Below are 21,373 nucleotides of genomic sequence, written 5' to 3'. Positions count from 1 at the left end.
GGCATCATTCCGGCCGGCTTCCGGATGGACTCTGTGGCACCGCCCCCACCGCGCGCGCGCACTTCCCGGAAGCTGGAGGCGGGGGCGGGACCTGCGGCTCCCCCTGCTCGCAGCGCCTGCCGGGAGCCACGTCTCCGCTGCCTGGCGCTGGGCTGCGATTGGTGTCTAGGGGCGATCCGGGGGCTGCTGGGAAGATGGCGGACTCGGTGGCCCGCTGATGAGGAGGCCACGGGGGGAGCCCGACTCCCGGGCCCCGAGAGCAACTGAGAGAGTGACCTACGCGGGGCCCGGGGAGTCATGTAGGGTGGCGTCTGCGGGGCGGGCCGCGGGAGGGTGGCGGGAGCTGGTGTTAGCGGCAGTGGCCACGGGCTGCTGGCCTCCCCGGGCCGGGGCAGGGTGTGGGGGCCTCTCCCGCGGACGGCACCGACCCCGCGCCTTGGCAGACGGCGCCCTGGGGCCCCGCGCGCGCCCTGCGAGCTTGCGCTGTGTCCTCATTTCACTGGTGAGGAGACTTAGGCAGAGAGGCGAAGACGCTTGTCCAAGGTCACGCAGCTGGTAAGTGGGAGCGCCCAGCATGGGACCCAGCACCGGCCGGCTGCCAGAGCTTGCGTTCCCGCCCACCCCGCCGCCGCCTCCTGCGACAGGGGGAGGTGGTCGGCGGGGCGCGAAGCCGGGACCACCGGGGCTCCAGGCTGGGTGCGACCACTAACCCTGTGAATGACCTCGGGCTTTAACCTCTTCGTCGCTCTGGGCCTTGTTTCTCCACCTGTGAAATGAGGTCCTGCCAGCCCTGCTACTACTCATCAGCGTGCATGGAGCATCGAAGGAGATATGTATGTGAAATGTGAATAGAGCTGCACCGAGCACACTTAAAGAAGTAGGATTTATTTTGCAAGGAATGGGGGAAAGGGGGCAGGGTGGGGAAGAGTACCAGAGCAGTCACACTGGGGTATTTTCACTTCAGGCCCCTTTGGATAGGGAGTGAGGTAAGGACTAGATAGCACATTTCCCCATGGAGGAAACCTCACCCGGTTTTCTGGGCCACCCCTCAGGGTCTCCATCACCCACCTCCATGCTTCGACTCCTGCTCTCTGCCCAGACTTCCCCCGCTCGGCTGTCTGGTCTGCTGCTCATCCCTCCAGTACAGCCTTGTTATTTGGGGTCCAGCAAGTCGGGGGACCGGCCTTTTGGAGGAGGCCCTGTGCAAGGAGGCCTTCAACGGCTTCTGGAACAGGCCCGGAGCCCTGGGGAGCTGCTGCGATGGCTGAGTCAGAACCCCACCAAGGTGCGAGCTCATCACTACCCCGTGGCACTTCGTCGTCTGGGACAGCTCTTGGTGTCTCAACCTAGGCCCCCTCCTGTGGAGAAGGCCACACTGCAGGACTTGAGTCAGCTCATCATCCGAAACTGCCCCTCCTTTGACGTTCACACCATCCATGTGTGTCTACACCTTGCAGTCTTACTTGGTGAGGAGGGTGTGGGAAGGTGTGGGTGTCTAGGGAAGAGTGGAGGAAGAGAACAGTGGAGGACTCGAGCTATCGATAACTCAGATTCCCACCTAGCAATGGCACTAACCCAAGCACGCCCGCTGATTCCTCTCTTGTATCCATGGTGGATGTCCAAGTCAAACACCATTATTTTACCTCTGCCAGACACTAGGCTCCTTCAAATACAGTGCTCTAGGAAGCCACAGCAGTTTGTTATACTTGGCACAAGATGATTTGTATAAGGCTTTTCCCACACACTGTTGATACATCATGTTCACATGATACCATATCTCTCCACTGAAATAAGTATCCCTTCCCACTCAAGAAATGAAGAAGAGGAAGTTGGCAAGATAGCACACCCCAGCTTTCTTACCGGGATGGTCTTTGTCCCTCTCCCACCCAGGCTTTCCATCAGATGGACCACTCCTGTGTGCCCTGGAGCGGGAGCGAAGGTCCCGCCTCCCTCCAAAACCACCCTCCCCACATCAGCCTGCCGTCCATGGTGGGCAAAGGTTGGAAACGGCCCTGAGCTGCCCCCATTTCCTGCGGTACCCTCGTCAGCATCTGATCAGAAGCCTGGCAGGTGCCGAGGGCTAAAAGCAAAAGGGAGGCAAGGGATGAGCTGGAGCCACTGGGGTAAAGCACCTGGGCTGGAGTGCAATCTGGCCCACAGGACTCTTCCTTGAAGGCACAGTATGACAGGCTGTTCTTCACAGAGGCAAGGCCAGAAGAATTGACTCCCCATGTAATGGTGCTTCTGGCTCAGCACCTGGCCCGGCACCGGTTGAGGGAACCCCAGCTTCTGGAAGCCATTGCTCACTTCCTGGTGGTTGAGGAAGCCCAGCTCAATAGCAAGGTGGGCTGGCCTCCCACCTTCTCATGTTCCTCTGAGTCATCCTCAGTGACTGGGTCAGGCCCAGCCCCCTATCTGGCTTGGTTGTCTTCTGTAGCGAGCATTCCAGCTAGGCTATGTTCTGTGCCCCAGGACATCTGTCTGCTCACTGACTGTCCAGCTCCCATAATCAGTACATTAGTATGTCTGGAGCCCTGAACCTTTCCAAAGCTCCTGCACAGTAGCCCAGCTCCATCGGATTCACTCCTACAGATCTACAGGCTATACCCCGACAGTTACATCCCTTCTGTGATGTTGAGCCATGCAGTCCAGACACTGCTCGTGTTGCAGAACTTGGGAGTGTGTGCTGGTCTAGAGGGCAGTCTGCCTCGAAAAGTTCCTGACAGAACCAGGCCTCCCTGAGGTTGTGTCTACCAAACATGCCAGGGAGCTTGGCATGGTGGCATGTGCCTTTAATCCTGGCAGAGGCAGGTGGCTGTCTGGGTTTGAGGCCAGCCTGGTCTGCATAGGGAGTTCGAAGATACCAAAGCAGTGTTTCCTGCTGGATGATGCTGCCTTTTTCTGCAGGTGGTACAGAAGCTGGTCCTGCCCTTTGGGAGGTTGAACTACCTGCCCCTGGAGCAGCAGTTCATGCCCTGTCTGGAGAGGATCCTGGCCCGGGAAGCAGGGGTGGCGCCACTGGCCACAGTCAACATCCTGATGTCACTGTGCCAGCTGCAGCGCTTCCCCTCCAAAGCCTTGCAGTTCGTCTTCTCCCCCAGCTTCATCAACCACATCAGTGGTAGGCAGACAGGAGGGCTGAGGGGGCGGGGGGCTGAGGGCTGCAGGGCAGGAGCGTGCCCAGGCGGCAGCGGCCCAGCATCCCCCAGTCCCTGCTTCCCCACAGGCACCCCTCCTTCTCTGATTGTACGACGCTACCTCTCTCTACTCGACACGGCCGTGGAGCTTGAGCTCCCAGGGTACCAAGGCCCCCGCCTCCCCCAAAGACAGCGAGTGCCCATCTTCCCACAGCCCCTCATCACCGACCGTGCCCGCTGCAAGTACAGGTGGGCCAGGGGAGGGGCAGCCACAGGAGCACAGAGCAGGGAGCCAGAGCATGTCTCCCTAACAGAAAAATAGCCCCGAGGCTGCAAAGGGACTCTGCAGGATGGCAGTGCCCAGCAGGTACGGGGGCCTTCCCTCTACCACTGTCCTTTCTCCTCAGTCACAAGGACATAGTAGCCGAGGGGCTGCGCCAGCTTCTGGGGGAAGAAAAATACCGCCAGGACCTGACCGTACCTCCAGGCTACTGCACAGGTGAGGTGTGGATGGGTGTGGGTGGTCAACAGCCTAAAGCTGGAGCAAGGCTAAGGCCTGTCTGCCCTGTAGACTTCCTGCTCTGTGTTGGTAGTTCTGGTGCTGTGCTACCTGTGAGGACACAAGACCCCTTCCTGCCCTACCCACCACGGTCCTGCCAACAGGACCAGGCTGACTCTAACCCTACAACCCAAGGCTCTCCCCAGAGGTAAGGAAAATGAAACAGTTGGGGAGTCTCGGCTACTGGGCCAACAGCAACCTAAGCCAAGTCCACTCCTCTTCAGGGTGGTGTTGATGCTGCGAGAACGCTGGCATTTCTGCCGTGACGGCAGGGTGCTGCTGGGCTCTCGGGCCCTGAGGGAGCGGCACCTGGGCCTGATGGGCTACCAGCTCCTGCCGGTGAGAAGTCCTGTCCCGCCCCACCCAGACGTGTGTGTGTGTGTGTGTGTGTGTGTGTGTGTGTGTGTGTGTGTGTGTGTGTATGTGTATGTATAGCCAACCCACCGTAACCTCATCTTCTCTCTGCAGCTGCCATTTGAAGAACTGGAGTCTCAGAGAGGCCTGCCTCAGCTCAAGAGCTACCTGAGGCAGAAACTTCAGGCCTTAGGCCTCCGCTGGGGACCTGAGGGTGGGTGAGGGGGTACACACAGGGCTCAGGATGGATCCCCTATGGGGAGGAGGGGGGTGCAGCTTGCACTTTGGCTCCCTGTTGGTTTTTACATTAAAATCCCTTTCCTTCCCCATGGTGAGTCTCATTTCTGGGACAAGGAACAGGGCCGGGCCCCATATCTTTCCATCCATGACCCCCACACCAACAAAGACACGACCAGGCCTAGGTTGGGGTTGAAGCACTTTACTGCGGGGGGCAGGGGGGAGAAGGGGCTTTAAATTATTCACTTAAATAAAAATGAGAAGGGGCAGGAGGAGGGGAGCCCCAGCCCCCAACCCGTCCCCGACCCATAGTCCCTGGGCTCTGCCTCTGGATAGCAGCTACACAGGCATAGGCATCTCGTTGTACTCATCCACGCCTTCCCGCTCGTCAAACACCGGTTCTGCCTCGTTAGCATCCAGCTGTGAGAGGGATGGGAGGGTTGGCCTTTACAGAGTCACAGAACAGACAGACGAGTGGAGGGAGAGACAGGAGAGGGGCAGGGGTGCTTACACATTTCATCTCTCGCTCGGTGAAGATGCGGGTAAGTACCACCATGCGCAGTGGCACTGTGAGGATGAGGATGAAGGGGAAGGCCAGGGAGGCGGCTGTGGACATGACTGCCCAGAGCAGGGCCAGGCACAGCAACTGCAAAGCAGTGAACAGGTGCATCCGCATGGTCCGAACCTGGGGGCAGAGATGGGGTGAGCCTAGACCTGTCCCAGCCAGCCAGAAGGACAAGGACACTCCTTCCTCTCCCCGAGAGATGAGCTACCACAGGGATTTCTAGAGCTCCTCTGGACAGGGAGGAGGCAAACGGTCCGGCCAAGGTGGGGTCCTGCACCCCTTCAGTGCAGGCACTTACCTTCTTGACGTAGGTAACGTCTGGGTGGTGTTTGGGTGGCATGAGTAGCAGGTGCAACCGCTCGTAGAATTGGATCCCATTAAGGGAAGTAACTCCCATGTATAAGAAAATGCCAAAGAGTACAGCCAGAGGGATCTGTCGCAGGAGGTCGCCAATGACCATGGAGAGGCCTGGGAAAGAAGAAGCAGCAGTCGGTCCCCTCCAGTGAACCAACTGGGGACCGACGGAGAAGGTGAGGTTCAGAGTAAGGGCAGCATACCCACAAGCAGGGCCACCAGCAGCCCCGTCACCCGCTGCTCCTTGACCTCCTGAATCTTGGGTTTGTCCCCAGGTGCCACAGCCTTGCTCATGACAGTGAGTGCGTTAGCGTGAGTGACAGAGCGGACAGTGGCAGCGGCCAGCCAAGGAAGGCCAAAGAGGGCACAGATGCCACCCATGGCTACGATGAGCAGCAGGTCCAGGTGGAAGCCAGAGCCCTTCTGCAGCATCCGCTCTTTCTTGGAGATGATCAGCCTGGGAGAGGAGAGGCACTGTGAACCCCAGGGCACCCCCAGCATGTCCCAACAGGTTCTGGTGGTCTGCCCATCCCACTGGGACTGGGCCTCCATCCGAGAACTGAACTGTGTCCTTAGCCTGTATCATGCAGGATTCCGCCTGGCAAGCCCTGCTTGCAATGCCTGTGCCCTGTCCTACCCCAGCTAACATCAGTGACATTTCTGTTGCCTCCAAATAAGCTGGGTAGCCTGGCATTCAGGGTCCCCTCGAGGTCCTTGCCCCATGGTGATCGATCCTATACTGTCTCCCTGAGCCTGGCTGAGGACTCTGGTCCCTTAGCTAGGATGGCTCACGTGGTGATCTGTGTCTCCATGAAGATGAGGATGAACACCAGGACAGCCGGCAGCAGGCTGGCCACCATCATCCACACAGGGAAGGGGCTCTTTTCTCCAAGGGGGTTGATGACCCAGCCCCGCTTGTCTGGGGCTGTCACGGAGAATCCACTGGGCACACTCAGCTTCTGCAAGGCAGAGGCAGTGTGTTGTTACACAGAGGATGCTCAGTGGAACGCCAGAACCCAAGGTGGCGGAAACAGCCCAGGGCCAACAGCACCTTTCTGCCGCTGGTGCGACGCCTTACCTGGGTATAGGTGTCCTCAATACTGTAATCCACAAGCACCATGATGAGGATCGCGATGGGCACCCCAAAGTCCCCAATTACCCGCCGGATCTAAGAGGGCAAGCACCATGCTCAGAGGCCTCCTATCCCATGCAGCTCCCTCACACTTCCAAGTTAACCCCTTCCTGTCCTCAGCGCCTCCAGTCTGCAAGCCTACATACCCGGCCAGGGAAGAAGCGGCTGTTCTTGAATTTGCGTAGGAAGAAGGCGATGAAGAAGGTGCCCGCCATCAGCACCAGCGATAGCAAGGCTGTGTTGGGCTGGCCCCGGAGCCGCTCCTGCCCAGACTGCGTGGCTGTGCTGCTATTGTCTGGCACCAGCGTGGTTGCTGCCCAAGTCACATTGTCACTGCTGCTGTCTGCCTCTGAGTCGTTGGAGCCTGAGCAGCCATGGAGGGGGTGCTCCTGGAAGATCTGGGGAGAAGCCACAAAAGACCATGGGCTGAACTGGGGCCAGGCTGGATGTGGGTCAGGTAGAGGAGTTTGGCAAAGGCCAGCCAGCCTTCCTTCCAGAAGCTTGCCTCACCAGGCTAAGAAAATGACTGAGTGCTCGCTTCAGTAGCACAGACACTAAAGTGGGTAGAGGTCAGAATGGCCCTGTGCAAGGATGATATGCAACACTACAATGTTCCATGTATTTAAAAACTTAACCCAGTTTATTTGAACACTAAATCATTCATTCAGTGTCTCAACAAAAAGGTTCCAGTCACAGTTCACATGCGCAGGGTCTGACCACAGACATGTTTGTGTGGAGACTTTCACTTAGTTCATTGGTTTTTGCACCAATATTACTTTTTTCTTTACTACATTTATTTTATGTATGTAATTAAGTATGTATGTATGCATGTATGCATGTATGTGGGCATGCAGTGCCACTCACAGCACCCATGTGGAGGTCAGTATGACTTTCGGGAGTCAGTTTCTTCTACCATTAGGTGGGTCCCAAGGATCAAATTCCAGTCATCAGGCTTGGTGGCAGGTAACTTCGCCCACTGGGTCATCTTGGTGGCCCTCCACCAATACTTATTTTTGCCTTTTTGAGGTAGGGTCTCATTATGTAGCCCTGGCTAGCCTGGAACTCACTCTGTAGACCAGGCTGGCCTCAAACTCAGATCTGCCTGCCGAGTGCTGGGATTAAAGGCGTGCGCCACCACCGCCCGGCCTTGTCAGTTAACTTTATGAGTCCCCAAAAATCCAAATTACATTTCTTGAAAGTCCTTTTACTATGATGGCATTTAGACTCTAGTTCTTAAATGTTTTAGGTTTTTTTGGAACTGAGGACCAAACACAGGGTCTTGTACATGCTGGGCAAGCACTTCAACCCTGAGTCAGAACCCTAGCCTCTATTATGGCGTTCTGAGAAAGTGGTCAGGAACCCACTTCTTCACTGGCCGAAGGCTGCACGGCCATGTCTGGAGCAGCTTTGTAAACGTCAGTATCTATGGGTGGTCATGTTCCCTTCCTGTAAGTGCCTGTTCAGAGTTTCAGGTTTTTAAAAATGCCAAATATTTTCAGTCACTTGCATGTAGAAATCTAGAAAATATTCAGAGACTTTGAAAACCAACTATTCAGCTCACGTTGAGCAAGCATGACGTATGAGAAAGAATTTGAGACTGAAAACGAAATAAAAGAAAAAGACTTGGTTGAGACAAGAGATTCTGGTTAAGTATAAGGCTACATGGAGTGGAGAGGGGCAGGAAGGTCACCGGGAGTGGGAGAGAGCCAGAGCCAAAGCTGGGCGCCAGGGGCTGAGGGAAGAGGAACCATGAGCATGGAGGATCAAGGATGGTAACTCCTGAGACCTGTGTGTTGGGTGTCCAGACTGATTGTGTCACCTCTGGGCCTCATTTCCACATTCGTGGATTCTAATGAAAGTGCAGGTTATGCTTGCTATTAGAAATATGTGAGTTTCTGAAAGGCTGATCTGATGCTGTCCAGTGCTGATGGAACGGAGCGGGTGAAGCGGGCAGGCACACAGACCGCAGCACTGTATCTCAGCTCTGCTACCCTCCGGCGGGCGGCCTTCTTCCTGCTTACCCAGCCCTTCTAACCCTCTCTTGAGTCCATGTTACTTTGTGCTCATGAATAGACAGACTCCCGGGGGTTCCAGAGTTAGCCTGGCTTGTCGTCCAGAAGAAAGACCCAAGATATAAGACAGAAAAACACAATCAAAGGAGGAAAGCAAGGAAGGGAGGAAGCCGCCACTAGGACTCAACCGGTAAAGGGACGCGACGCGAAGCCCGGCGTTCTGAGATCCGTCAAAAGGTGAAAGAAGTGAGCCAACTCCCTCGTGTTGTCCTCTGACCCCGTACATGTCACAGCTGCATGTGTGTGTGTGCACACACACAGAATGTAACTGAGCCAAACATCTTTCTAAAGAGAGACGGGCTGCCCCAGGCTCCTTTGTGCCCCGCACATGCCCACCTTGATCAGCTTGTAGAAGGTCTCATAGATGAAGATGAGGGAGATGAGGAAGGCAAAGATCTCCTGGGTGAATCGGGAGACAAAGCGGACCAGGAAGCTCCCCTCCAGAGCCACCATGAGCAGGGCCAGGAACACCAGCCAGAAGCCAATCCACACTCGGCCCACCAAGTACTCCAACTGGTTGCTGCTGCAGAACTGAACGGGAGAGGTGGGGAGCCCTTAGGGGTGACGGGAGCCGTGTCCAAGGAAGGGCAGGGAAGCGGGACGGAAAGAGCTCTTACCGAGAAGAAGGCCTCCTCAAAGACCAGCAGAGGCCCAGAGAAGCCGATCACCAGCAGTGGCTGCGCCCCCAGCAGGCAGAAGATCACACCCTGGAGTGCTGTGGACATGATCAGCTCTGACACTCCGATCAGGTCCTGTGTCTTCTCTCCTGCAGGGGGAAGGCGCAAGCTCAGTACCTGGTGACCGGGCCCTGTGCACACCTGCCACCCCCCGCTAAACCCGCTCCTTACCGAGCAGCCCCCCAAAAGTGATGGCAGGAGACAGGGCGGCAAAGTAAATGAAGATAACAGCGGCCAGGCACTGGGGGTCAAGTGCGTCGCGGAAGTCACTCAGGTAGTGGGGGTATCGGCGCCGCACGTCACGGATCAGCCCCCCAAAGGGCCGGCCCGTCCTCCGAAGGGGATCATCTTCAGCTGCACCTGCCGCCTCTACCATCTGCAGGAGCGCTGCAACCCAGGCCTCCGTCAGGGCGCCTGGCGCCCGCCCGCCCGCCCTCCCCGCCACCCCATCAGGCCCTCCTCCGAGAACACAGACCACATCGGCTACAGGAGCAACACAGTTGGCTTCCTCTGTCAGGTGCCTGGGGGCTCTCTCCTGCCCTCGGGCTCCCTCGGTAAGGTAGCATCACCTGGCCCAGGCCTACATGGGCGTACCCTTATCTTGGGAAGACTTGGGCTCGAGCCCTGCCCCAGGGGGCAGCAGGCGGCCCTGCTCCTCTCGCTTCTTGAGCATCTGGCGCTGGAAATGGGCGACAGAACGCAGCAGCTCCTCGCCCTGAACTTCTGAAGGCGGTAGCACCACACTGCAGTCCAGGAAGGCGTTGATAGCCGTCAGCAAGTCGTCCCGTTCATCTGCCAGGTAGGCTGCCTCGTGGAATTGCTGCCCGAGCACAGAGGAATCAGGGGGTACACGAGGAGGGGGCCAGAGGCTGGGCCCTGGGGCTGCCCGAGGTTAGTGGCTGAGGCGGGACTGCACAGGGTCAGACGGGGAAGACGCTGCTGACCTTGTCGGACATGAGGGTGGAGATGGAGCGGCCAATCTCATGGTAGTCCATGTTGGCACTGCTGGGGCCCAGCAGCAGGAAGAGGAAACGCACAGGCACGGGCACCTCCAGGACCGCGTCCAGCTCCACAGCCTCCCGCAGCCGCACGAAGGCCATGGTGGGGCGAGAAAGGAACTCCACACAGCCTAGGGGTGTGGAGATGCCATGGGCAAGAGCAGGTGGCAGGACCCTGCTACTCTCTAAGTCCTGGGTGTCCCGAGAGCCCAGACTCTAATATGCCCTAGCTTCCCCCACATACCCACAAGGACCACGGTAGCCTCAGCATTCTCAGGGATCTTCTCCAGCAGCTTCAGCTCATGCTTGGACTTGGAGCGGGTGATCCCTGCAGGTGGGGCTGGGGGTGGTAGCTCACGCTAGGGGATGGGATGGGAGGAACAGAACAGAACTCAGTCCAGGCAGCACCTCCCACATGCCCCAGCTGCATTCCCACACTGGGTTTGCTCAGATCCTACTGCCAGCCCCTGGGCAGGATCCATTCCCCTTCACCTCTCTATCCACCTCCAGTCGGGTCTCAGGAACACCACCAATGAGAGGCTCAGTGACGTGAGGATCACTCTCGGTCCCCTGGGCATGGTGATGCCCCAGCAGAGAGCCCAGAGAACCCGCTGAGATGTTTCGGGGGAAGGAGAACTCTTTCTCGTCACTTGGGTGGCTGGTGGGACAGAGGACAGTGAGGGTCAGGACAGGCAAGAGTGGGCCTGGAGCCGGGGAGGCAGGAGGCGACTGGGTCCTCCTGCCCCGTGGCCATACCTGTGTTTCAGCAGGAGGGCTCGTAGCACATTGGCTCTATCCTCTGCCTTGATCTGGTCAGAGATGACCATCTGCTCTACCACCTGGTGGGCCACCCCAGGCAGGGTCTGCTGATCGAGGTCCAAGAGCACAGCTCCTGCAGGAAGGTGGCAGGGAGAGCTTGTCACCCCAGAACTGGTAACGACGGTGGGGAGCAGACGGGAGGGAGAGCAGAGTGGGGACAGGCCGGCACGGACAGGTGGTGTAGGCCAGGGGTCTGGGCCTGAGTACCAGCCCTGTTCCAAGGCCTCTCTCACCTCTCGGTCCCCTTCCTTCCCCCATCCCAGGAATACTGTATGAGGCTGACGGGAACCACCAAGGTTTAGTTATCTGACGCCCTATCCAAGGAGCACCCAGCTTAGGTTACCCAGGGCACCCGCTCTAGCTGTGTTTTCTTTGCTGTTAGAAACCCAGCGTTGCCTCCCCATGATGCTCCTGGGGTCCTAGATCTCCCTCATGTTCCAGCAGGTCTGTGGCCTTGCCCACATGGCAACCCTGGGGTCAACTGAAAGTCCCCAGACTCCCCCCTTCACTTGGGCGAGCCCAGTGGTGGGTACTCGCCGGGAGCTCAAAAAACATATAGAAATGAAGCTCCTTTCAACAGCTACCAGGCCACTTATCTGGCAAGGTCAACTTTCCAGAACAAAGAACTATGGAATAAACAGACTCAAATGATCCTGAGCAGCCAAAACAGCCTAAGAGATAAAGCTCTCCCTCTGGCGTTTTACCCAAAGCCCAGAAACCTCACTTGCAGCCTATTTGCTCTCCGTTTGGAAACAATTCCAACAGCAGAGTTCTCTGTCCTCAGCTGCTTAGAAACAGCCTTTCAAAGAACAACTGGGCGTGATTGCCCAACAGGAAGGAGGAAGCAAGTCCACTGGAGTCCTGGGCCTGTGGTTACTTAGTGAAGTTTAGACAGTCCTACAGGTTAGGTAATATTCCCAGATCCTCTAAGATGTTAAGAAGGAAGCTGGGTGTGGTGGCACATGCCAGTAATTCCAGCACTCAGGAGGTACAGACGGAAGGACCAGGAGTTCAAGGCCAGCATCAGCTACATAGTGAGTTCAAGGCTAGCCTGGATTACTTCAGACATCTAAAAACATGCTGACAAGACATGTCAGGAATTTCAGCCATTTTTCATCAAAATGCTTTCAAGTCATTTTTAGCTTCAGTTATGGAGGTAGAAGCAAAGGGTTCTTGTAGCAGGTAAATGGAGATGTACCGTGGGCCAGTGTTCTGCGGAGCTCCAGGAGGCTTCGGAAGGACAGGGAGGCCACGTGAGGCTTCCCCCAGCGTTCAGTCTCCTCCTCCACATCCTCCTCAAATTTTATCCAGCGGGCTGTCTCCCGCCACTGAGGCTCCTGGTTTTTGTCCAACAGCAACTCATTCAGCTCCACAAACACCTTGGGGTGAGATGAGGAAAATGCTGCAGGGAACAGAGCCAGAGGATGCTGGGATCCACCTCGGGAGACGCGGCACCGGAAGGGTACCTGACCATGGGCCACGGTGGATGGTGCACAGGCATGTGGGACTTACTAACCAGACATGGGCTCCCCTCATCTGTAAATGTCTATGATGCCCACCTCTGTGGCAGTGAGAGGACCGAGTCAAGTCTGTGAACAGGATTCCTAGAGCCAAGTGGAGTCACCATGCTAGGAAGCCATGGGCTTCTGGAGCCCGACACAGGACCGACAAAACTAACGAGTGGTGGGTTATTTCTGTAATCCCAGCCCTCAGGACACTGAGGCAGAACGGCCTTGAGTCTGAAGCCAGCCTGGGCTCCATAGGGAATTCCAAGCCAGTCTAGACTACCAAATGAGACTCCATCTCTCGAAAATGACAGGGCATGGTCACCTCTATAGGACATTGCCAGGGCGGGAGCAGGAAAAGGCTTGCTGAGGGTGGGAACCATCTCTAGCTGGACAGTAGCCATCTGGATGCTGTGGGTGTAAGGCGTCCCTGGACCGGACGCTCGGCGCAGGTGCGATTTACTATAGTGTTATTATACCTCAATAAACACATTTTAAAAAACCATACTATGTCAAAGTTCAGAGCCCTGCAGTCTAAGATGGGTAGTGTCCCTAAATAACTAGTAACCTTGGTCAAGGAACAGACCTGGTTTATGGCTGATACCACCTGTGCTACCTACCACCCTCACCAGCTGTCGGGAGGGTCAACGGAGCAGGGAAGCTGGGCTTTGAAAGTGAAAGACTACATGCAGGTAGCCTGAAGGTTCTTCTGTATTTCTCCTGCAGACCACTTACCGCGGCCTGCCAGCAGATGGCCGTGATACACACCTCACTGAAGGCTCACCTCCTGAAGCGCAGTACCACACGTGAGACCCTAAAGACACGGTGGGCAGCCTTCCCTATTACGGAGGCAGCTCTGGGGCGCCATGCACTGTGGGTCTGCCTGGCGGAAGGGGAGGTGACAGAAGACATGAAGCAGACAGATGTACCTCATGGGGCTTATGGGGGGCCCGCGGTCGTGCCCGAGGTGTGGGGCCAGGTTCTCGACCTTCCCGGGCAGCTTGCGTAGACCCTTTGGCATTCTTCCTCACCAAGTGTCGCCGTACCCCAGGAACATCCTCAAACCGGTGACCTGGGGGCACGGAGAGGGCCGGGATCAGTCTCCTCCTTTCCTTACCCTTTGTCCCACCCAACAATGAGCCTGATTATAGGCCCCAGCAGCACTCACTTTTCATGAGGTCAAGGTCAGCTGTGGCCAGTGTCTGGGCCTCACTCTCGTCAGTAGGGACTCTGGGCAGCAGTGCCTGCTCCACCCCCGTCATACTGCCGATTCGCCTTCTCTCCTGAAGGTTGTAACTCCGATGTCCAGGCTGGGCTTTGGTCAGGGGACGCCCGGCAGCACCTCCATCGTCACCTCCAGCTGTGCCACTGGCCACCGCTACCGTTTCCTCCACCAGGGTTCTGCAGAAAGAAGAGCCGTGAGTCCCCAGAGCCAGCCTCCTTCCTAGGCAGAAAGCCACATGGACCTCGGCCCTCCTCGCTCCCACTCTTGCAAGGTGGGCATGTGGGAAGACTGAGGATTCTGAAAGCCAGCAGGCAGCATCTAAACCCCAGTTCCAGCCTTTCATGGCTGGGCACCGCCAGCAGTCACCTCAAGGGTCATCTGGATATAAACCTCCCTCGCAGCATGGGCAAAGGCCAGCATTCCTCGGTGTTTAAGAAGGTGAGGTTTTGGGAAAGTAACATTCAGAACCTCACATTTATCAACATTAATAATTCCCTTGCCCTTCCAACCTGGAAATGGGCTTTGAAACTGGCCAGATACCTGTTTGCGAAGGACTGAGCCTTGCCCTTCGGAGACACCAGCTCCTGCCCTTACTCCTGTTCTCTGCCAATGCCAGCATCCACGCAGCCCATGACTCTGCTGTGCCGGTCTTGCCTGCTTCTCCTTTCCTTCCTCAGTGCCAGGAGTTCCTGGAGGCTCCCACCTGCCAGCCTGGCGCCCAGCGAGCCTATATGCTCACTCTCTAAAGGGGCACCATGCCCTTTATTTCCCACAGCACGTTACGCTGCCTGGTACCCAGAAAACAACAGGTCTGTGATAGTCGTAACCTTGAGATTTTGTTCAAAGTCATTTCCTCCTGGAAGCCTTCCCTGGCTAGTGCCCCCAACTCCTATGAACCACCTGTACTGACTCTGCCTGAGCCAGCTCACTGGACAGAGGGATTTTCTGCTACCACGTCATGGGGCAACATTTGCTTTCCAAATGGGTGTACTTGGCAGCTGCCAGAAACAAAGGGGGCTCCAGTAAGTACTGCATCCTTGGTCCAGTGCTCATGCCAGTGCTGGGGCACGGTGCCGGGGGCAGCTCAGATTGGCAAAGCACCCTGTAACCCTCAGCAAGGCCAGTGAGCACCGTCCTGTCATCTGTCACCTCCCCAAGGAGCTGGTAAGAGGCAGGCCTGGGACCTGAACCCTAGCCTGGTGAGTTCAGGACTCCTGCTTTCTTTTCTACCTCCTCCCTGCTCTAGTAAGGGGAGTGTTGAGTACAGTGTACTTACCCTGTCTGTGCCCCTTTGGTGGCCCGGGGAGGTATCTCCTGGTAGGGCATCTGTGTAGGGGGAGATGGGCTGGTTCTCTCTGCCTTCCGTTCTGTACCTTCATCCTCTTGGAGAAAGAACTGCAACAGGAAGCCACATGGGAAGGTAAGGCCAGGCCAGGACCCTGCAGACAGCTCCCAAGAGCCAAGGCACCACTTACCTGCACTGAAGAAGGTGTAGAGGCAGGGGATGGCTGCTGTAGGGGAACCCTGGACCCTTCAGCTTCACTGGCTTCATCCTCATCTTCCTCCCCTTCCTCGATTGTAGGGGTCTCCCCAGTGGGAGAGGCTCCAGGGCGCCTCCGAGGTTTCCGTCCTGGGCCCTGGGGAGTCTTGCGGCGGCGGGCGTCAGGAGGCAGGTGGGTGGACAGCGGGTGGTGAATATGGTGGGAGGACTGGCGGTGGTCTGCAGGGAGGAGGGACTTGGCAGCAGGCAGGCACAGCCCCCCTGCCCTCTTTCCTGGCCTGGCCTCTCCCACTAAGACCCAGTCCATTCTCTGGTGGACAGTCTGTCCTGAGCCCTCAGCCTCCCTTCCCAGCTGGCCTCTCACATTCAAAGTCTTCCTCCCCATAGCTCCGGCCTGGCTCCTCTCCTCCTCGGGATCCAGCTTCCTGGAGGATCTCCTCGAACCGCTCCACACCTAGGGTTCGCAGTTCGTCTTCCTCTTGCTCAGGGAACCCAGGTGTTCCAGGGCCCAGGCTCTCTGGCTCTGGCTGTGAGAAGGAAGAGTGGAGAGGACGCACAGGGCTCACTGGGAATTGTGTGTGAAGGCCCTAACCTGCCCAGGGCCGGAGACCTAGGGACTCCAGCGACCTCGCATCTCCAGCACACAAACTGACTCCCTGTGTGCAGCAACCTAACCCTCCCAACGCTGGGACCTAATCCACATCCCAGCGACTATGATCTCCAACGCCAGGGACCCAGCTCCCCAGCAGCTTACCCCCCTAACAAGGGCCCAATCAATCTAGGGCAGGCCCACACTAGAAGACTCCACAAAATTCCTGGTCTGGCCCTTCTGCAACCAGGCAGAATGTGAACTTCCCTGTTACTGTGGCAGAAAAAAAAAATTCCTTTGGCTGGAGGACAATTGCTGAGCCTTAAAAGTAACTTCTGAAGGCATCTGAGCTGACTGCCTCCGAGTCGTTCTGAGTCAAACCTCTCCCTGCCCGGGCAGGAATGGATACTCCTGCTTGGCCAGAAAGCCCCCATCCCCTCCACGGCGGCACACATGCCCACCTAGGCAGCCCTGTCCTCCCCTCACAGCCGGTCGGTCAGCCCCGCCCCTCACCCCACCCCCACTCCCCCCACCTGAGTCATCCTGCGGGAGTGCAGCAGCTGACAGCAGGCAGGGCTAGTGCAGGCCAGAACTGCAGGAAAAGCTCAGCCTGGCTGAAGGACCAGCAGCCTGGCCCCCCGCAAGCAAGCAAGCAAGCCAGCCCGGCAGCATTGGTCCAGCCCCCCTCCCCACCCCACCCCCAGCAGGTCTCAGCTCCAGGCGCCACCACCAAATATTTGCTCAAGAGCTTCGGGACCTGAAGGGCGTCAGGACCTCCAAAGGCCAGGGTATGCCACCCCTTTCATGGCAGTGCCAGCTGCCACAGCAAGGAAGAGCCAGGCAGGAGGATCAGCCTTGGGGAGACATGCAGGGGTCGAGGTGGGGGACACAGAAGGAAACATCCAGGGCAGGCAGGGACAGGGGGCTGGAGGAGGGAGTCCTGCCCAGCCCATCTCTCTGCAGCTCCGGCGGGCCAGCCCAAGCACTTGCCCCATTTCCACCAGAAGCAGCTGGGCAGGGGGAAGCTGGTACGAGTGAGGAAGCCGCTAGGGAGCAAGCGAGGCATCAGCTCCTGAGGAGCTCGTGGGGAGGGGGAAACGGGCCATCTCCTCCAACCTGAGGCCGTAGGAGGAAGTCCATGGCGGCAGGGGTGAACCTAGAAGAAGGGGGAGGGCACCGCCAGTGTCCCTTCCCAGTCACGTGCCCCGATGGGTTAAAGTGACCAATATAATGCGGCTGATTGTGCCACCGGAGTTAATCATTAGACTTCTTAGGAAAATCAGAAGAGGGCCATGTGGGGTAGTGGCCACCTTGGGGAGCGGGGGAGGGCGGGCCTGGATGGCACGTGGGCCAGGGGCGGGGCCAGTCACTGCCGGCAAGCTCTGACTAGAACTTTGGTGTGTAGGCCTTCTTGGGGGGCCTCTATGCAGTTGAGATCCAGTCAGAGAGAGTAACAGGGCTTAAGATCCAGGGCCCTCAAACTCCTGCCCAACTGCAGCTAAAGTAGCCTCAACGCCTCAAACAAATGGAAGCCACCCGTCCCTCCCCTTTCCCGGTTCAGCATCTTCATACACTAGCCAAGTCTGGGTAGGGATGGCAGTGCCTCTCAGCCCAACACAGCTTCCTTTTCGTAGTTTCTGCACCCCACCCACGCCCCGCTGGAGCCCGGGCCAGCTCACCTGCGGGCCGTGCTTACCGTGTGCAAAGAATCTGCGCCCGAGGCGGGGCGCCTGGGGGCGCTGCTCATGGCCAAATCTTAGCCCTTTTCGCTGTCGCTTCGGCTTTCAGGGCGACAAGGCGGAGGCATAACCTGAGTGGGGCAAAGGGCTAGTCACCATGGGTGAAGAGCAGGCTAGCCCCCAGCCCAGCTCAGGAGAGGAGAGGAGCCTCAGCCGTCTGCCACCCCGGTGTCTCCGACATACAAGACCCTCCTAGACGATGAAGACCCTCATGGTGGCCCTTCGAGGTGACAAGAAGAGAGAGGAGGGTTACGGAGAGAAGAGCCGACTGAAGAGTCGGGTTGCAGAGAAGGGGGTGGCACACAGGCAGCCGGGAGAACAGAGGCAGAGGGGGAAGAGGCCACAAAAATGAGGCAGGAAGGAGTCAAGGCCCAGCCCTGGAAAGAAAGCAGAACAGATGAGGGAGGGAATGATAAAGAACAGAAGGATCAGGCGCGAAGGGCCAGACAGGAACAAGAACCAGGGGCCCCTGGAGGTGAGCCTGAGACCAGAAAGGGGTGTGGTAGGGAGTGAGACACCCCGCAGAGCAAGAGGGGTGTGGAGGCCAGGGTGGCTGGCTTCCCAAACAGAAAGAAAAGAGGACCAGAAAGAACTTTGGAGAGAACCCAAAAGGGAAAGCAGGGTGCCTGCTAGTAAGGAGGGGGTGCTCCCACAAGGCAGGCAGACCAGCGGCACCAGCAGCCCTAGACAGGACAGAAGCAGGCTCCCCGGTGCAGAGAAGGAGTCCTGCTCCACTCACTCAGTAGGAGGAACGAAGGGACTGGACAGTGGGGCTTATAATGGGGGAGGGGCACGTGACATCGTCAAGGGGGTGGGCACAGCAATGCTAGGGGCAGTCTCCATCCCTCCCCTCCCTAGCCCTGGGCCAGGAAAATCTGAGTGGCAGGGCAGCCCTCCTGAGAGTGACTATAGAGTGTGAGCTCAGTGATGGGGGTGGAGGGAACCCAGCCGGTGCTAACCGGGGTACCCGTTCCTAGTGAGGGCACCACCCAAGGCTCTCCAAAAGGTAACCATACTAAGCTGCCGAAGGCTGCTGGGGAGTTGGGGTTGTCTTGACTTAAGGCAACCTTGACAGTGAGACAGGTTAGTATAGGGTCAAGACATAGAGGTCTGGGGGGGATCAGCCCAGGGTGGGGAGTCTGGGCTACACATTCCTGGCAAGAACTCCAACTCAGCTGACTGCTCTTTCTACCTCCCCCCCTCAGCCGGCCTTCAGCCAGGGCCCGCCAGTGTGGGGGAGAGGTGCCAGGGAGGGGACCTGGTCTGGGAGGGGTATAGGGAATCTGTCCTGAGCACCTGCGGGTGCTCACTCCCACCTCCAGGCTTTGCCCTCGAGCGTGCTCCTCCAACCAAGCCCTCCTCCCTCCACCCATGTGCCCCCACCCCTCCCCCGCTGTCGTAGAATACAAAGCAGCCTCTGTCCAGAGCATCGGGGCCGATAATCCTAGTGGGGGCACATTCCCCGGACCAGCCCCGACGGGCCCGAAGGATTAGCATCTCTCCCCCAGCCCAAGGGATTAGCACTTCGGACCCCCACTTGGGCATTAACCATTCCCCAAGTGAATTTGTACATTCCACAGCTCTTGGCTGTGGGGATGGTGGGGGCGGAGAGAGTTTGATAAAGTGGCCCCAGATTTGAGGCAGCACTGCCTCCACACCCCGCAAGGAGCTCCCTACCCAGAGAAGGCAGCCCCCTAAAAATCAAACTTCAGGCTCTTCTTTCCCATCCTCACCCAGTTGCTGCTCCCCCTTCTGTCTGACCTCTTGTCCTAACCTGACCCGCCATCCCCTTTCAGGGCTCCCCTTTCCAATCCCGAGATCCAGGGGGTTGAGGTCCCGGGCAACCCCCAAACTGGCAGGTTTCGGGGGCAGAGGGGTCGTCTGGAACCCGCCCTGGAGTGGGAGAGCAAGCTGAAGGTAGTAGCTCCCCGAGACTACCCCCTCCTGGTGGCAGGGGGCGCGGCACCCTGGCTTTAGGTAACTCTTAAGAGGCGGACCCCGGAATCTCGCTTCGGAGCGGTACTCCCACTCACCTCCCCATCCTTCTCCCTAAGACCTCGCTCCCTGCGCCCCAGTCCCCGCCCTTTCCTCCACTTCCACTCCCTCGGCGCTCGAGTCTCCAGTCGTCCCCCCCCCACTCCTTCGCGGCCCTCCCCCTCCCCCACCTATCTGCTTACCCGCTAGCTCTGGATTTCGTGTCCCGGGGGTCTCCGGGTCTCCCCTGATCCTCCGGAACCCTCGCGCGCTCCCGACGACTTCCCGGTGCCCACCCCGGGGCGCGCCCCCGCCGCTCCCAACTTCTCCCAACTCAACTTTCCCCCGCGCCGCGGGCAGGCCAGCCTCCAGCGTGCGCGCCCCCCGCAGAGCGCCGTGCGCGGCCCCGGCGCGGCTAGCCGGGAGGCGGAGAGCGGGCGCTGAGACTCCGTGGCGGGAGCGCGCTCCCAGGCACAGCCCGACACCGCCGGCGCGGCACCCTGGCTGTTCCCCCTCCACGCCCGCAAAGGCTCCGGGGACGCCCTCTTTTGGCTCTAGGGAGCCACCTCTGGGAGGAAAGGAGTCAGCTTCACGTTGGGGATCGAGGGAGAGGAGTAGGGCCAGGAAATGGAGTCTCGGGGAGTTGAACTACAGATCCTCTGGCGTTAAGGCTCTTGCAGGGCTCCCGCCCGAACAACCCCACCACGGCCTCCAAGAAAGCCTTGGTGTCCGCCCGAGAGAACGGATGGCGCGCGAATGTGAGGGGTAATGACGCAAAGAGTTGGTGACCGTGACCCTGAACTGATGGAAAGCAGGACAACTTGTTGAGGTCTCCTCACTTTCACCAGAACTACCTCCGCGCTGGATGGAACCCTATCCGTAGTTGACACCTCTATTTTAAAGACCTTTGCGTGTCATCCTGTTTTCTCAACTAAATCATCAATTATTTCAGATAAAGAATGCACTTTATGCGTCTTCAGTCTGCCACGTGGGCGAATCACACAATATTGTTTATGCAAAACCACTCAGATTTAAGTAAGTTAATTGACAAATGGTTAGCGCTACTCTGGTTCCGGCGCTGAGGAATGCTGTTTGGGGCCGTTTTCGCCCGGTTCACAGCCCTCAAGAATGCAGTCATGAGACAATTAGAGAGCAGTGCAAGAAAATCTATAATCAACTCCTTTACGGGGTGAGGTAAAGGCTGCTTGCTCCAAGTGTAGCATCTGTCTGTGGTCTCGTCTGTTGAAGGGAGTAACTGACCTGCCAGTCCTTGTGGGCCACACCCTGGCTGACTCCAGTGGGCCTGCTCTGATGACTGGGATCTGGGGGATACCCAGGCTCCAGTCAGCTGGCCTCGGCATGTCAAAGTGGAGCCGCTGGAGTCCGGTGGCTTTCGAGACGATAAAACGGGCCCAGCAGAAAGAGGGGTCTCTGGCGTGTGTCCCTCCACTCAAATCCAGCCTCTAATGGGGCACACCTGTCTCGCTGCCCGGCCCTGTGGTCAGCTGGTCCCCGTGAGGTCATCAGCAGTAAGACATCGCTCAGAATCATTCCCCAGTCAGTCCTAGGGTCACCAGGTGGCCTAGGGAGAGGTGGAAACTAGTGCTGAAGCTGTCAGGAGGTTGCTGGCGACTCAATACACCCAACCAGGTCAGAGCCGGGCCAACAGCGCCCGAGATCTAGGCCGTCAAACGCAAACTTCAAGCAGAGAGTACCCCACCCCCACCCTCACAGTATTCTGGAACGCGCGGTCCCGGAGCGGCCCTTTTCTGGAAGGCTGTGAGCACAGAAAAGGAATAATAACAAGAGCGGGGCACACTGGGAGCCTCCGCGCCTTGGCGGAGACGCCCGAAAAGCGGACACGCGATGCTTCCTGGGAGTTGAAGTTTAAGGTTTGCCTCCGCGGTGGAAACGAGTCCCGGGAGTTGATCGCTGC

The 21,373-nt window shown here is 57.9% G+C and overlaps 2 protein-coding genes across 9 annotated transcripts; one reads left to right on the top strand and one right to left on the bottom strand.

Moving 5' to 3' along the window:
• Window positions 1-109: 109 nt before the first annotated feature.
• Fastk (Fas activated serine/threonine kinase) lies at window positions 110-5,569 on the top strand. 3 transcript variants are annotated; one of them, XM_028879559.2, is made up of 11 exons: window positions 110-299; window positions 1,053-1,466; window positions 1,891-2,070; window positions 2,204-2,343; window positions 2,908-3,121; window positions 3,227-3,386; window positions 3,545-3,636; window positions 3,709-3,844; window positions 3,921-4,035; window positions 4,165-4,264; window positions 5,482-5,569. In XM_028879559.2, exons 1-11 carry the CDS (start codon window positions 218-220, stop codon window positions 5,520-5,522), a joined length of 1,674 nt encoding a protein of 557 aa, XP_028735392.1. In that variant the 5' UTR covers window positions 110-217; the 3' UTR covers window positions 5,523-5,569. The 3 variants fall into 3 exon arrangements, with proteins under 3 accessions (XP_028735392.1, XP_028735393.1, XP_037059621.1); XM_037203726.1 differs by lacking the exon at window positions 110-299 and adding an exon at window positions 564-833; XM_028879560.2 differs by lacking the exon at window positions 5,482-5,569 and having other exon boundaries at window positions 4,165-4,379.
• On the bottom strand, window positions 4,470-21,243 carry Slc4a2 (solute carrier family 4 member 2). Of its 6 annotated transcripts, none has more exons than XM_028879550.2 (23): window positions 20,698-21,243; window positions 17,421-17,534; window positions 15,500-15,662; window positions 15,110-15,354; window positions 14,911-15,029; window positions 13,578-13,810; window positions 13,339-13,481; window positions 12,103-12,283; window positions 10,842-10,977; window positions 10,578-10,743; window positions 10,330-10,444; window positions 10,032-10,216; window positions 9,682-9,907; window positions 9,259-9,474; window positions 9,028-9,176; window positions 8,747-8,941; window positions 6,485-6,736; window positions 6,285-6,374; window positions 5,999-6,165; window positions 5,410-5,663; window positions 5,151-5,320; window positions 4,799-4,972; window positions 4,474-4,707 (listed from the first exon to the last, which is right to left on the bottom strand). In XM_028879550.2, exons 2-23 carry the CDS (start codon window positions 17,469-17,471, stop codon window positions 4,627-4,629), a joined length of 3,711 nt encoding a protein of 1,236 aa, XP_028735383.1. In that variant the 5' UTR covers window positions 17,472-17,534; window positions 20,698-21,243; the 3' UTR covers window positions 4,474-4,626. The 6 variants fall into 6 exon arrangements, with proteins under 6 accessions (XP_028735385.1, XP_028735383.1, XP_028735382.1 ...); XM_028879549.2 differs by lacking the exon at window positions 20,698-21,243 and adding an exon at window positions 19,641-19,816; XM_028879551.2 differs by lacking the exon at window positions 20,698-21,243 and adding an exon at window positions 19,641-19,816 and having other exon boundaries at window positions 10,590-10,743.
• Window positions 21,244-21,373: the final 130 nt, after the last annotated feature.

Source organism: Peromyscus leucopus, chromosome 3 (genome assembly GCF_004664715.2).
Source record: "Peromyscus leucopus breed LL Stock chromosome 3, UCI_PerLeu_2.1, whole genome shotgun sequence".
NCBI classification, from domain to species: domain Eukaryota; kingdom Metazoa; phylum Chordata; class Mammalia; order Rodentia; family Cricetidae; genus Peromyscus; species Peromyscus leucopus.
This window is presented reverse-complemented; position numbering and strand designations above follow the sequence as displayed.

Excerpts from the sequence above, each read along its gene's own strand:
- Fastk (XM_028879559.2), top strand. The coding sequence starts at position 218 with ATGAGGAGGCCACGGGGGGAGCCCGACTCCCGGGCCCCGAGAGCAACT. Across the intron at positions 3,387-3,544 it reads CGTGCCCGCTGCAAGTACAG|TCACAAGGACATAGTAGCCG; the intron begins GTGGGCCAGGGG and ends CTTTCTCCTCAG. Across the intron at positions 3,637-3,708 it reads ACCTCCAGGCTACTGCACAG|ACTTCCTGCTCTGTGTTGGT; the intron begins GTGAGGTGTGGA and ends TCTGCCCTGTAG.
- Slc4a2 (XM_028879550.2), bottom strand. The coding sequence starts at position 17,471 with ATGAGCAGCGCCCCCAGGCGCCCCGCCTCGGGCGCAGATTCTTTGCAC. Across the intron at positions 15,030-15,109 it reads CTACACCTTCTTCAGTGCAG|TTCTTTCTCCAAGAGGATGA; the intron begins GTAAGTGGTGCC and ends TTCCTGTTGCAG. Across the intron at positions 13,811-14,910 it reads ACCAAAGGGGCACAGACAGG|AACCCTGGTGGAGGAAACGG; the intron begins GTAAGTACACTG and ends TTCTTTCTGCAG.